General features: G+C 46.5%; 1 protein-coding gene across 4 annotated transcripts; it reads right to left on the bottom strand.

The window, feature by feature from the left end:
- Window positions 1–1,961: 1,961 nt before the first annotated feature.
- On the bottom strand, window positions 1,962–10,578 carry FZR1 (fizzy and cell division cycle 20 related 1). 4 transcript variants are annotated; one of them, XM_050910502.1, is made up of 13 exons: window positions 10,139–10,578; window positions 8,944–9,065; window positions 8,641–8,704; window positions 8,117–8,244; window positions 7,583–7,665; window positions 6,977–7,160; window positions 6,704–6,769; window positions 6,132–6,234; window positions 5,280–5,464; window positions 4,151–4,384; window positions 3,965–4,069; window positions 3,011–3,118; window positions 1,962–2,179 (listed from the first exon to the last, which is right to left on the bottom strand). In XM_050910502.1, exons 1-13 carry the CDS (start codon window positions 10,209–10,211, stop codon window positions 2,138–2,140), a joined length of 1,497 nt encoding a protein of 498 aa, XP_050766459.1. In that variant the 5' UTR covers window positions 10,212–10,578; the 3' UTR covers window positions 1,962–2,137. The 4 variants fall into 4 exon arrangements, with proteins under 4 accessions (XP_050766459.1, XP_050766458.1, XP_050766457.1 ...); XM_050910501.1 differs by having other exon boundaries at window positions 3,026–3,118; XM_050910500.1 differs by having other exon boundaries at window positions 3,026–3,118; window positions 8,944–9,069; window positions 10,143–10,578.
- Between the last annotated feature and the right edge of the window lie 3,594 nt (window positions 10,579–14,172).

Raw genomic sequence — 14,172 nt, 5'->3', positions numbered from 1 at the left:
CGTGACAGACCACGTCTTGCTGCAGGTGGCCTTTCACTTCTAACCTGCTTGCCCACTTAATGATCTGACTTAATTTTCACAACTCCTCGGTGCTTCGCGGTGGTCCTTCCACATGATGAAGTTTAACAGTGCCAGTGAATGCAACAAGCGACAAGAGAGGGGCTGGGAGGCCATCAGTTGATTTTTAAACCAAGCCCCGTGCTCCTGCAGCAAGAACTACAATAAAGTAGTTGTGTTGAAACCGCGTTTCAGAAATTACGCTGAAGTTACATTTTTGGAGGCAAGTGAGGCTGTAAGACGACGCTGCGGCTGCCAGTTTGGGCTTTGGAGACTCAGAGCTGCCAGCCTGCTAAGGAGCGGCGAGCTCCCGGCACACGAGCTCCTCACGAGTGCCTCCAAGTACCTGCGACACGCAGAGGTAGCGCCGAGAGCCTGATGCAGGCACTGGTGTAACGGCACACGTGGTCAAGGCTGTAGTGAACAGAACGGCACCTCACTGCCCTTCTCCGTACCAGCCTTCCTACACCTCAGCAGCTCACCCTAAGGATACCAGTGGCACTGGGGAGAGACAATCATATTCCCGCCACCACCCCTACAGTCTGGTTTCACGGAAAAAAAAAGAAAAAGAAAAGAGAGAGAAAAATATTGCCTATGCACTCTACAGAGAACAGGTCAAGGTCTATATACACATCCAGGAAAATCCAAACGAGAAGAGGGAACAGCGCTCGCATCCCAGTGCGCTAGAGAGGGCGCGAGGCAGCAGGAGCCAGGTGCACGGCAGGGCGAGCGTTGGCACACGTACAAAGTAAGACAGGAACAGGCTGCTGCAAGCGTAACAGCTTCTCTTTAAATTAAAAGCAAACACATACACACAAGTGCTTTGCGTCACATCCCACGGCACTCATCACACAGGCTCCACACACACAAGCAGGCACTCTCTTCCCATACAACTTAAAAAAAAAAAAACCCAAACAAACAAACAAAAAAACCCAACAGGTCCCTGGCTTTGACTTGGAGATTAAAAAAAAAAAAAAGCAACATTTCTTCCTTGCTTTAGAAAAAGAACCCCCCCTCTCGCCCAGACGTGGTGTTTCCCCCCTTCCAGCCAGAAGAGGCCACGCTCTCTCCAAAAAACAGATCCACATGAGTTGTTTTGTTTCTCAAACACATCTCAACTGCTTTTGTCCTCAGGAAGACTCCAGAGCAACCAGCCTGCCACAAATGGCACTGTGGGAAGCTCCACATGCGTGGTGGTTGTTGGTTGGCTTTTTTTTTTTTAAAAAAGCCATTGTTTTTCCTCTCTGTTAACTAAAAGGATCAGCCCAGAACATGCAATAGCAATTTCAGAACTTTCTGAATGTGCTCCCTCTGAGGTGGAGCCTCTTCAGGTCTCCTCCAAAATTTAGAGCCCAAAAACGTATTTGTTTGAAGGCAGCTGTCAAGCATGCCAAAAATCAAGCTGCCTTACAGGAATGATTGTATCAAGTACTACAGTACCTATTTGGGGGGGGGGGGGAAAGAAAAACAGAAAAGGAAAATAAGCAGTTCTCCAGTTTCTTCATGTAACGGGGATACCAGGCTATAAACAATGCCCTTAGATAATCAGAGAGGCTAAGGCCCAGCCTGGAGTCTAGCCCCCTCGCACCAGTTGTATTGAACTAGTCTGGCTAGCTCCTACCTCCAAAGATGTCCATCCGAGGACAGAGGGACCCAGAGCAGCACGTTAAACCCGCTCCCACAGAGGCAAGGGTACTCTCATCTCTCCCAAGAGGGGACAACACAGCAGCTGGGATGGCCTTGGTCCGGTCTCAATGGTCCATGTCACGCATGTTTTCTCCAGTATACAACGTGAGGGTTGGAGGACGCTGGTTTACCATTTCTCTTGTACCCGTTGCCCTTTTATGAAGGTTGAATCCGTAAACCTTTGGCAGTTCCCGCCCCTCCCCAACCCCCATCCCAAATACTGCCCAGCGTGGTTCACAAGCACGTATTTAATTAGCATCTGTTGGGTCCGTCCTCCAGTCCCACTGGCACTCCCTCCCCTTCTGGCTGATCGTTTGGGGTTCCATGCACACCAAGGTAGTGGTTTTATCCCGGTATGTCAGGCTGTAGTCTCCTGGGTCGCAGTATATGGGGTTTATCGTATCCTGGTGAAGAGGTTGAGAACAGATACAGACTCCTGACAAGAAAAGACAAAGCAGGTGCTAAGTACTCCACAACTGTGCTGCAGCGTTGCTCCATGGGCCTTTTTTTTTTTTTCTTTTTAATAAAACAACTGCTAATCTGGTGAGGTATCTCTAGCTCAGGGCATGATCTGAGCTCACCATTCAAAGTCCAATACCATAAATATTCCCATGGGTTTTTTCCAACTGATAACAAGGCGCACGGCTGGCACGCATGCCATTCCCACAGCTTTGCAGGAAGCCGTGCCCCAGAGCCGTCAGAAAGCAGGGGACACCCGGCAGCGAGCAACGCCAGCTCCCCGCAGCTCGTTCCTTAAGATCTCTCCGCCGGTCTCCACTGCCTCTGCCAGACACCCAGAAACGCTCTCAGAGCATCTGGCACAACCCGCTCTCAGTGACGGCGAGTTGTCAGTGGCAGCATCCACGATTCCATTTCCATCCAAGCCACCATTTTAAGCAGTTTTGTAAGCAGCGAGGGGCTGATCGCCTCTGGGGACCGGCTCCGTTCATAGCAGCACGCTAGCAGGGAAGATTGCGGGCTCAGGGTGAGCTCCCTGAAATGCTGCTATGTTCAGCGGCCCTGTAACTGCCAGGGGGAGGGTGTTCTGTCACACTGCCCTGGGCACACAGAGGCAAGCTTTTATTTTATCTGATGACCACAAATCGCTTTACATCTCAGCAAAGTTTAACCCTTCACTGCATCCAGCCCTCGATCTGCGGGATACGGTGAAGAGATCTGAGGCAAGGCAGCAGAACAGAGCAAACTTGGACCGAATTCACCCCCAAAGGCTGAGCCTCCTCTGCAGGACACAGCTGCAGCCATCCACACAACACATCCTTACCTTCGTCGAGCGAGTTTTACTGAAGACGTTCCAGAAGCGCAAGGTTTCATCTCCAGCTCCTGTAACTATGGCCTCCCCATCAGGGGACATTGCCTAAGGCCAAGAGAGAGCAACCTTTAGCATCTGTTACATTTTTGAGGTTGAAAACAAATCTTCATTGGAATGCATGAGAGATATTTAACTCTCCTTCCTACTTGGCTGGCGGTGGAGAAACCAAACAACTACCCCTGCTTTCATGTGCCTTATTCAGTCTCAGTAGGTGCCAATTCAAGCACTAGCATCTCACTTATGCAGCTATGGAACACATGGGTGGGATTATCACAAAAAGGATTCTTGCGCTGAGAAATCCAAGCCATTTGTAATTGAGGCTATTCCTCCCCGGATTATAAATATGTGTCAAGGCAGGAAGTGTGATATGACGGGCATTTGCCAGCTCTATTAGTCACTTATATTGGAATCTACCTCACAAGACAGTACCAGCATATTTATCATCTGTTATGAACCCGCTGAAAGCCCTATGTAACAAAGTAACAAAGCCTGTACAAGATCAACGTGGATTAAACTGCACCAAGCATTTTAATGACAAATTAGGAGGACTGAAAGTATCAAAGTCTTGCCCTGCTGGCAGTCACCAGTGAAAAAGTGTACCAGTCTTAAGGGAACAAGAAGAGATGCTTGTGCTTCCTCAGAAGAGTTTTGGCAGGCTTTGCTATTCATTAATAAAGCCTCACATTTCCATAGCAGCAAATCAAAGTATCCCTTGCAGGCAAGGAAACCAGATACAGAGCGTTCTTCATTGCTTGCAGGGCAGCATTCATATCTCCACCTAGACTACAGGCAGCTTCCAGCGCCACCGGCACTGCGGCTTTGGGTCTCCTCTCAGCACACGCGCAGCCAGATAAGCAGCTACAGAAGTTTTCAGGCATGACCATCGCTTACCAGATATAAGACTCGGTACGAGTGCCCTGTTAGCTTTGCTACTTGAGTTAACGAGGGGTATTTCCAGACGAGGATCTGGTTCTGCGAGTAGCCGTGGGTACTCACCTGAAAGGGGAGAGGGAAATATGCATCACGCTTCCTAACACAAGGCAGCTCAGCAGCAGGACTGCACAGGGAGGAACTTACTAGCTCGTTGGCGTGTTTCGACCAGGCCAGGTTGCACACTTGCGACCCAGTGTCAATACACTGCAAAGGCTGCCCGGTGAGCGTGTTCCAGAAGCGTATGCAGCGGTCAGCTGTCCCACCGCCGGAGGCGAGGAGTCCGTGCTGGTGTGGAGACCAGGCGATAGCTTTTACTGCTGCAAGATGCTCTGTGTATTGTTGGACAGGACTGAGGCTGGAGTGATTCCAGACAAGGAGCTGGCAGAGAGGAGAGACGTGATGAAACTTGCGCTGCAGTCATGCGTCCACAACACCCACAAGCCACGACGTTGCGCTGGGACTGATGAGGGCAGTTGGGCAAGAAGATGATTTCCCACAGCTCTGCCCAAGCACGTGCATCTCCGCTCTGCACTTGCAGCCCTGGAGCCAGTCCCACCCTGCCACCACACTCAGCCGAGGAGCCATTCTACCACCGGGCCACAAGGAAGCTAACAGTCCTTAACGTAAGCTTATGAAGCCAAAGCCACAGCGTCACTGAACGTGAACTCAAACCCTTCTTTTGTCTTTGTGGCTGTATTATTCCAGAATGCATTTAGAAATATGCTCAAGTTCATTAGAAGTTATTCTGAGCAGGAGGAACTCGGTACAACCATGCTGTCACACAGACACTGGGCAAATTCACTACCTAGCAACCCACTCCAAAGGGCTCTGAACGCTGCTTCCCCATAACAGATGCTTCTTCCATATGGTGCTCAGTGAACTACAAGCCTGCGTTATAGGTATTAGAACTTATATAGCTCTAAACTCAGTTTCCTTCTGCATACATAAACATTATTGCAACAAACTTGACTATATGCTACCTAAATAAAGTCAGGAAGTACAGCTTAGCAGCGGCTTTGTTGAACTCAAACCCCTGAGTCAAGCTATAGATTTAATTAGCCAAATACAGAAGCAAAATTAAATTTGCCTTTTTAATTTTATTAGAGAGAGGAGACTGAGTAGAAGCTTAGCATGATGTATGTTTGGACACAGTCCAACAACTGAAACAAAAGCCCCTTTCAGAGAGGCTGAATATCCTTAAAGAAAGGGGGTCTGACATTTCTTGACGATCTAGAGACACTGAGCCTGACGTGACTCCTTGGAAGTACTATACCTTATTATCATTTCCTCCAGAGGCCAGGAGCTGGTGGTCCGTAGACCATTTGAGCCCACAGACCTCCTGCCTGTGGCCCTGGAGCCGCCGCTCAGACTGCAGGGGTGGGGTGCGGATGTCCCTCTGAAGGATCATCCTGTCTCGGCTCCCAGAAGACAGCTGGTCCGCGTTCCATGCCAAGGCACCTGTAACGCAGGCAGAGCGTAAGAGCATGTTGTGGGAGGCCTGCGGGAGCGGGTAGGCAGAACACAGCCACCACAGTTGCCAAAGTTTAAAAAAAATAAAAAAAAAATTAAAAAAAAATCAGTGCTTACGGACCTCCCTTATGTCTAGTCTGAAGTCCTAGAATAGTGTACGAAGAAAGATTAACCTGCACAACTTACTGAAGGTATCACTAATCCCATTTCACAGTGCAGTAAAGCACAGAAATAGAACTCAGAAGGTGCCTTGACGTCCCAAATCTCACTCCAGCGTTCAGATTCACAACGCCTCTGAGCAAAAAAAGTAGTCCCCGCAGAATAAGGGAACTGGAAATCTCAGTGTAAAACAGCCTGCCTGCAGGGCTGAAACCGGAAGCCAGTGGCAGCGAGAAAAGATGTTGTAACCAAACCTAAAATGCCTCAGACATGGAGGAAACACCTGCTGCAATACTCAAACACCACCACACCCAAGATCAGAACACCACATTAGTAGATGATAATATTTTGGAGACCGCTCAGGACATAGCAGGGGATAAATATCAATTCTGGTCCTTTGAGTTCTGCTATTTCAAGCAGATCCCTCGCTTACAAGGAAGAAGTTCAATCATGAAGAAACGAAACACGTGAAACCTCTGCCTCCCCACCACCTTACCAACTCTAGCTGTGTGTCCCTCTAGCATGGAGAGCTTTTTTCCCGCAGCTGCATCCCAGATCTGTACAAAGCCCTTGTGAGTGCCAACGGCTACCAAGTTCCCCTAGACAAACAGAAAGCCATGATCACTAAAGACAGACGTAAAACAAAAGCTAGAAGCTGAGGAAAAGGCTTGAGATAAATCCCACAAGATGGAAAGCATCCAGAGTTCTTTCGTCTTACATCTTTTACCTACTGAGAGGGCCAAGCAGCCTGGCTGGAATACATTTATTGTAACATTTTATTGTCAAGAGCTGGAGAGGCAAACTGGCTCTTTCTCCCTCCCACACCTCTTAGCAAATGCCTCGAGAACCTCAAGATACAAGAGGTTGCTCTCTATCCCCTCTCATTTAGCAGAGAAAAATAGTGCAGACAAGAAAACACATTTGATTTGTGATGCATACAGGGAGTTTGGGGAAATACAGGAAAATAACCCAAGAAGCTAAGACCTGTGAGGAAGAGCTCTACAGCTACAATGATAGTGTCTAAATTACAGGCGTTTCAGCTGGCATTGTTGACCATGTTATACTGACCCGTTCTGACCAGCCCACAGATGTTACAGAATCTCCTTCCACAGAGAGATCACACAGTCGGGTTACCTTGAAAGCAGGATAGAATGGAATAAGAAACACTTGTTACTGTCATCCTACACTATTAGATGTCTCAGACTAGTACCTAGTTTGGGACAGAGCATTACAAGTGCCGAATCCCTCGCACAGCGCGTTCCATAGCTCTGGAAGATGCTATGGCTGGAAAAGACCTACAGCAACGGGTACTTCACTCTCCAGACACTGATGATCATTTACCTGGCTAGTACAAGCGCTCCATAGGTAAACACAAGTCCCAAGGCCAACGCTGAGGACGTTAAGAGAGGACCAGTCCACCAGGTTCAGGTAGAAGTCGTCCTGCAGCTCTGGGGCATCCAGCACTTTGAAAGGAATCTTTGAGATTTTCCGAGTTGGTTTTCGAGGTGATCTTAGCAGCTTCTGACTGTTTACAAAAACAGACGTAAAAACAACTACAGGATCTTACACGTCACAGCAGATGGTAGACACAGGTGTAGCCACTCTTTAAAGCATCCCTGCATTTCTATAGAAATGCACAGACAAAGAGGCCGCAAAATTCTTTCCAGCAGGTAAGACTGGAAGGAATTAGGTTCCGCTTCTATAAAGGAGCTAGGGAGCAAAAAGGTAAACTGACTGCTGAAAGTTGGCCAAGACATATTAAGTATCTAGGCAGGCTGGGCACCTGCAGAAATTCTTAGAACTTGACTGTCCCTACTTATCTCCCCAGATTTCCAAAACCAATTCACATAGCAATTTTGGGTGTCTTAGAAAGAAACCTTAGAGAACCTCACTGAATCCTCTGTCCCAACCCTTCCCTTCTCGCAGTCTGTGGACAATCAGTATTACCTTTTGTTGCTGACAGGAGACAGGGAATACGGTGAGACCTCATTGCCATCGTCTGGACTAGAGCGTTTTGTGCTGAGCGAATACTGCATAAAGAAAACACATCTAGTAAGGACCCCAGCGTGCCCAAGACCTAGAAGATCACTCACAACACGCACTGGTGCCCGATGCCTAGCTAACTCCAACACCCACAGTCAGATTTTCCAGACTTCTCAGTTCCTCCCTTTCCCAGGTGCTCCAGAACCATACAAAAAACCCTCATCTCCACTGAAGTCCAAAAGCTTGATTTGGTCATTTGCCACACTGTCCAAAAAAGCTTGGTTCCAACTCAGCTTCCCTGCCAGTACAGAAATACGTAAGCTTGCTGCAGATACTTATGTTCTCTTTACAGGCCACCAAATTTTGTTATCAACAGCTTATCTTAGTCAAGCCACAACACAATTCACTTGCATTAGCAGCTTGGCAGAACTGCGTGCTTTGTTCCTGTGACGCACACGCGCAACCTCCATTGGTTTTAATGCAAAGTGACCAACTTACAGTGAAGAGAGACTTCTTCTCCGGGGTGGATGGCTGCAGCCTCCTGTCTTCTGTCTGTGGGTCTTGCACTTTCTCAATCCCTGCTCCTAAGAGTTCGTTCTTCAGCAAGGCAGAGTAAGCAAGGCCATCTGTGAACCCAAACGAGCGCTTAGGCAGAGAACTCTGAAGCAGCAAACAGCTCTGCAGGGAGTGGCAGGATCACGTCTGCCTGACTGGTACATTCACAGGGCCTCTTAATAAGCCTGGGGCCCCAGTTCGGAATCCCCTCCTTCCACTCCATCAGGAAAGTGCTTCCACGGCACAATAAATCAAGGGATACAAATAGCCTCTCGCTTCCCAGACGCTCGTCAGAAGCCTGTTGAGGTGACCTGGCATTCACTCTCGTGATGTGGGCATTTCCTAAAACACCAGCATGAGTTTTTGCATAAGCACGGAAGTGCCAACATTGCCTTGATTTCCAAACTCGCCAACAGTTTGAAATAAAAGCTATAGGCGTGGCACAAGTGCTAGAAAGGTGGGCTCACCTTTGCCATTGTCCGATGTAGCATCCTTTGCTTTTCTGTTTTGACTTGGTGATTTTTCATTTTCCTGAAAGGGAGAAACATGCTATCACCATACAGAAACCTTATGATGTATGGTAAAATAACAAATGAAGAAGTCTCCTGGACCACAGGGGCAGCCTGTTTGAAGGCATGCATTCAAAGGAACTCTTTTGGGGCAGAAGACCATGGTGCAGAAGATAAGCAGAGTAATTATGCAAGCCAAAACAAAATGCACCATTTCCTCAGTTCCAAGACTGAGCTGTAGGAGAGCGGAGCAAAACTTACATTTATTCTGTGGAAGTTGATGCTCCAGTTGGCCCCAGCTCTTGAGGGAATGAATCTGTCACCGTGCTTACTAGGAGAAGACATTGGAGAATTGGAAGGCGTCAGGGTTCTTCTCATCTCTGCTACCTGAATTAAAGAATAACAGACACACACAAGAACAAGTGTTGATCACAGCAGGGGTCTGAAAAACATCAATGAGGTCTTGTCAAAGCTGAATATGCCTAAGTAGAAGAGCCAAGCATTAGTTTATGCCCTTAACAGAACTAGTAAGCACAGAGTCCAACTGTCATAGGAACTTCTGTCAAAAGAAGCAATTAAACAGCCTCTTTCTCACTGCTCCTTCTCAAGCTGACATTGTCAAGGCAAACACAGGGAAGGCTGAAGTGGGGCAGACTGCTTGCATGGCGAGCAGCAGATTCCTCAACTGCAGTCACATTCTTTTTCATAGAAAATTTATGTTGGAAAGGACCCCAGCTCAGAACAGGGCTAATTTCAAAGTTACATTGAAGGTCACAGCCTCATCCAGTCGAGTTTTCAGCATCTCCAAGGACAATGACCCCACAAGCTCCCTGTTGCAGTGTTTGGACGCCCTCGCTGTGAACATTTTTTCCTAATATCTAACTGGAATTCCCCCTGTTGCAGCTTGCGTCCATTGCCTCTAATCTGTCCACTGCGTACCTCTGAAGAGAGTCTGACTCCATTTTCTCCATGACCACCCACCAGGTAGTTGAAAGCAACAATTTCATCCCTCCTGAGCCTCATCTGCTCCAGGCTGAGCAACACAGGTCTCAGCATCTTCCTGCTCCAGCCCCCCCGACCATCCTGGTGGCCTCCGCTGGACTTGCTCTACCTTGTCAAGCCCTACAGTTGGTTTGTTTGTTCGTTAGCCCCCAACTTTTTACATTCCACATGTACTTACTGAGATTATTTAGTAAAAAGGCATTACTGAGCTACATAAAAATATCTTAACTCCTTTTTGGAACCTGAACTGAGTTTATATATTCAAAAGCTTTGTTGAAGTTATTTGGTTATTCCTAGAACAGCTCAGGAACTCACACCTGCTCACAGCCCAACAAAAGACTAAGGTTTGCTTCAAAGAGGTCCCATATCTTTCAAAAGCTCAGGTGAAAACAGTCACAGGCAAGACAGACAACAACTGGTCAGACTAAGACCATTTAGTATAGCCCATTTGTACTTACGCAAGGCATTGTGTTTTCATTCTGTATGTTGATTTGGCGTAGGAGACGTCTCTCATAATCCTGGTCCATGGTGGAAAGCAGAGGGGCTGGGGAGTTCAGCAGGCTCAGGAATTTATGTTCATGAAGTCCAATCAGTAATTAGTCTGCTGCAACAGACAGGGGAAGAGAAACACCAAAATATTACACCCCTTCATATAGAAGCAGCCTCTTCAGAATCCCCTAAGCCTGTTCTTTAAACTTGAGACCACTTTTCCTATCCAGAGCATTGGTATCAAACTTGTGCGATACAGCACAGCACAGGGCTGCTGATGAAAGCGTTTTTCTGTATTATCGCCCTTGGTTGCTGATTCACATGAGCAGGCAACGAGCATTTTGTGTCTGACAGGACCTCAGCAGGCAACCACCACAACTGGAGCAGAGACTGCAGTACTCGAAACCAGCCTCTTCACAAGAACTGCAGCAGCAATGTTGAGCAAGCCTTCAGTACTCAGGCATGGAAAAACCAGACACCTATAGCCTACCCCACCACAGCCAGATCCATACCTCAGGCCAGAGGCACGACAGCAGCACACACCACTATGCTGAAGCTAGTTGGGATCCTTTTAGCCATGTTAGAAGTACTGGAGACATAGTACCATGCACTGCAGGAACACAGGCAGCTATGGACTAGGTAGCCCCCTGGGTTAACACTCAACGTCTGAGGCCCATGCTGTCCCAAATATTCCTCTTGGCTAGCATAACACTAGCTCACTTACGGCTACACAATCTATAAGCAATGTTAAGCATCCTTCAAGCATATGTTTTAGGATAGGGCTGCTTCATAGCCTAGATTTGGCTGGCTAAATCACAACATGCATCAATAAAAAAAAATTAGCTAACACTTCTGCAAGGATACTTAGTCAGAGCCCTTCTCCGAGCTCCGAAGGGCACAGACCAGCATCGTCAGTGCCCAACCTCCCCAGCTCACACACACCTCATGCTTTGTCCACAGCTCACGTTGACACAAAAATGCCAACGCCAGAAGAGACATGCCAAGTTGGTCTTTCAACCCAAGATAAACATCTCCAAAGGGAAAGGCGGAATCTAACACACACGCCACACAAAAAAATCCCCACAATACAAAGGCATCTGGAAGCTGTGCAGAATGTAAAGGGATTTTCATTCGCTGTTATTGTATAAACATTTACGGCATCTGGCCGGAGTCCCGGCTACACAAATAGAGTTGCCTCGAGATACAAACTTGTGGCAAAATCTGGGAGGCAACTGCGCACACATGGCTGTGCTGGGAGAAAGCTGTCCAGGGACAAGCTACACACTGCCACGCTCAGGGCCTGCCACGAACTGCCTTCAGCTTCCTCTGCCAGCAGGTAAGGTTTGCTGTGAAAAGGTTTACCTCCAAGAACAGAAAACCTGCCCAGGGTTTACCATTAAAAAATTGGAGGCAAGTTACCAAGTTAAGAGGGGTACAGCAGCACATGCTGTAATCCAGCGAGATGTGATTAAGTATTACAATATTGTATGAAATTAGCTTGAAAGCGAGATAAAGCACACAAACTCTGGACTACAGTCATCTATTAGCTAGCAGAGCTACTTTCCTTTTATCTAAGCCGTTTGTTAGTACTGAAACTTGGAATTCTTACAAATGCTGAAATGCAGAGGCCTTTTCTTCCTTGCCATTAAGCATGCCAACACTTTTACAGGAGCATCCCTGAAATAGATAGTGCCAAGCTGCTTCTGAGTACACCTGCTTACCTCTGCCACCTCCTCCCCCAAGCTTTTTTCTTTTTCAATTTAATACATTTCTCCCATATGTTCTTTCAGAGGCAAAACTGGAGAAAGCTACCAAATTTAACAGTAATCAGCTTCCATCAAATGAAGAGTCAGAGGTGGCATTATTGTGAGTGAAAAGTTAGAAAAATCTGTGATGTTATTAACGAAGGAGGTTTAAAAAAAAAACAAACAAAAAACACATTAGTGCATCCCATGTCAAACACTCTCCCTCATTTTGTAGTTTACTTACCACTGTCCTTACCTACCCATGATCTACCAAGTCTACCTTAGAGGTTAACAGGATCTCTATAACCAAGCATTTCAACAAAATGCCTCCTTCTCCTTTTTTTGGGGGGTGAGGGTGGGGGGGTGGGGGTGGTTTTAACACCATGAATAACAGAGATCAGCTTGCAGAACCCACACGAGGAGCGTGATCAGCTGGGGAACACCACACATTTGAAACGTCCTCCCAAAATGTCTCAGCACAGTATTCGTGAGAGATCTAGATCCAGTTACGCAGCAATGTGACATTTTTAATTCTGGATATGAAACACATTCGCTTTTAGAGCTTCTGAGTTCCCGTCTGTACAAATTTTGACTACAACTTCTAATCAGAAATACAGCATACACAGAGTGAACAACAGAAGAGACTGCATAAGCAGAACATGGCAATAAATATTCAGCACCTGAATGATGACATGTTTTTACCTCAAAACCTGTGCCATTAAATACAGGCCCAAAGAGAAGGTAGCATCTCTGGTTTTGGGTAGGCTCCTACTAACTCAAAATTTGTTTGTGGGAAGTGGGTCGGTTTTCTGTTTCCCCTGAAGCAAGTAAGAAAGGCTTTGCCATAAGGACTGGGAGTATGCAGACTGTAAATTCTCTTCTAATTGAAGAAATAAAAGATCTCGAGGAGCTATGTGCATTACATATTCTTTTTGGATACTATTTTGTTACTAATTATGTAGTTTATGCTTGGAGAAGAAAGGTGAGGTTTGGTGGAGGTTTTTTTGATTCCTAGGGAAGAATTTGTATTCTATTTTCTTCATGCACCTTATGTCTTATCTTTGAATTGGCGGGATTTTATCACAGTTCACGTTACTTTCAGAACAATGCTTCTAGGCACAGTTACGGTGCTGAACAAGTGCGTTTTGTTCTTTTTATTGACCCAACCTTAATGTATTCAAATACTTAAATGTTTTTTCTTGGTATGGATCTGTTTTTAATAAGCCAGCATGCAGAATGCCAGGGTTGGCAGGGAAATGAATGCAGTTATTCTGCAAAATCGTTTCTCTGTTGTTTGAGAGGCAGCCTGTACCTATCTGGATTTTTCAGCAAGTGTTGAAGTTGAGGTAACAAACGTAGGCTGTGTTGGCTCTCGTCAATTCAAGACATGGCCTACCTGAGCAGAGCAAGAGCTGGACAATCCCTGACCCTTTTTTGTTCCAGAAATCGTTTGTGCCCTTCTTAAAACTGGAAGGTAATTGGGTGTGTAAGTGTTAAACATGAGAGGTGCTGATGAAAGTGAGAGACTCTGAGAATACCAAAGGCAGGAGAACTTTTACATGTAAAAACTGAATATATTTCCAAATTTAGACAGAGCCAAAGGGGGTAGAGGATGTCTTGGTAATTCAAATACAATTAACGTTATGTTGATGCTTTGTTTTGAAGCATCTGAAGCCTGAAAAAGCTTGTTTGGGGCTTATTTACCAATAAGTGCCAAACAGTCCCAAAATTGAGAGTTAGCAAGAGCCTACCCAAAACCAGAGATGCTACCTTCTCTTTGGGCCTGTATTTAATGGCACAGATTTTGAGGTAAAAATGTGTCATTATTCAGGTGCTGAATATTTACAAGCTCTCAGGAAGAACCCCATAATTCACGAAGGGGAAAAGGATGGAGTAAACAAGTATTTAGTCCTCTAAGTCATGAGCAGCAGGATTTGAAATCAAACCCAGATGTCCTACTTACCCAAAGCCAAAGTTTTCATCTTCCAATGATTTATCTAAAACCCTATCTAGGCAACACTTGCAAATCAACAAGTTAAAGATCTCAGCTGGCAACAGAAATGGTAGTCCATCTATCCATGCCAGCTAAAGAGCCCTGCACCTCCTTTGTGCCAACTCCAGCCCTTGCCCAACCACGCCACGCGCTGGTTTGGCTCACCGAGATGACAAAAAATTAACTCTGCCCCAAAGGGCAGTCATTTTCTGCTGGTTTAGTAAGCAGCACCTCCACCTCAACCTGGAGTATTGAAGAGTA

The sequence above is a fragment of the Gymnogyps californianus genome, chromosome 24, assembly GCF_018139145.2.
Source record: "Gymnogyps californianus isolate 813 chromosome 24, ASM1813914v2, whole genome shotgun sequence".
NCBI lineage: Eukaryota > Metazoa > Chordata > Aves > Accipitriformes > Cathartidae > Gymnogyps > Gymnogyps californianus.
Note: the sequence above shows the minus strand (reverse complement) of the source record. Positions and strands in the feature narration are given on the sequence as shown.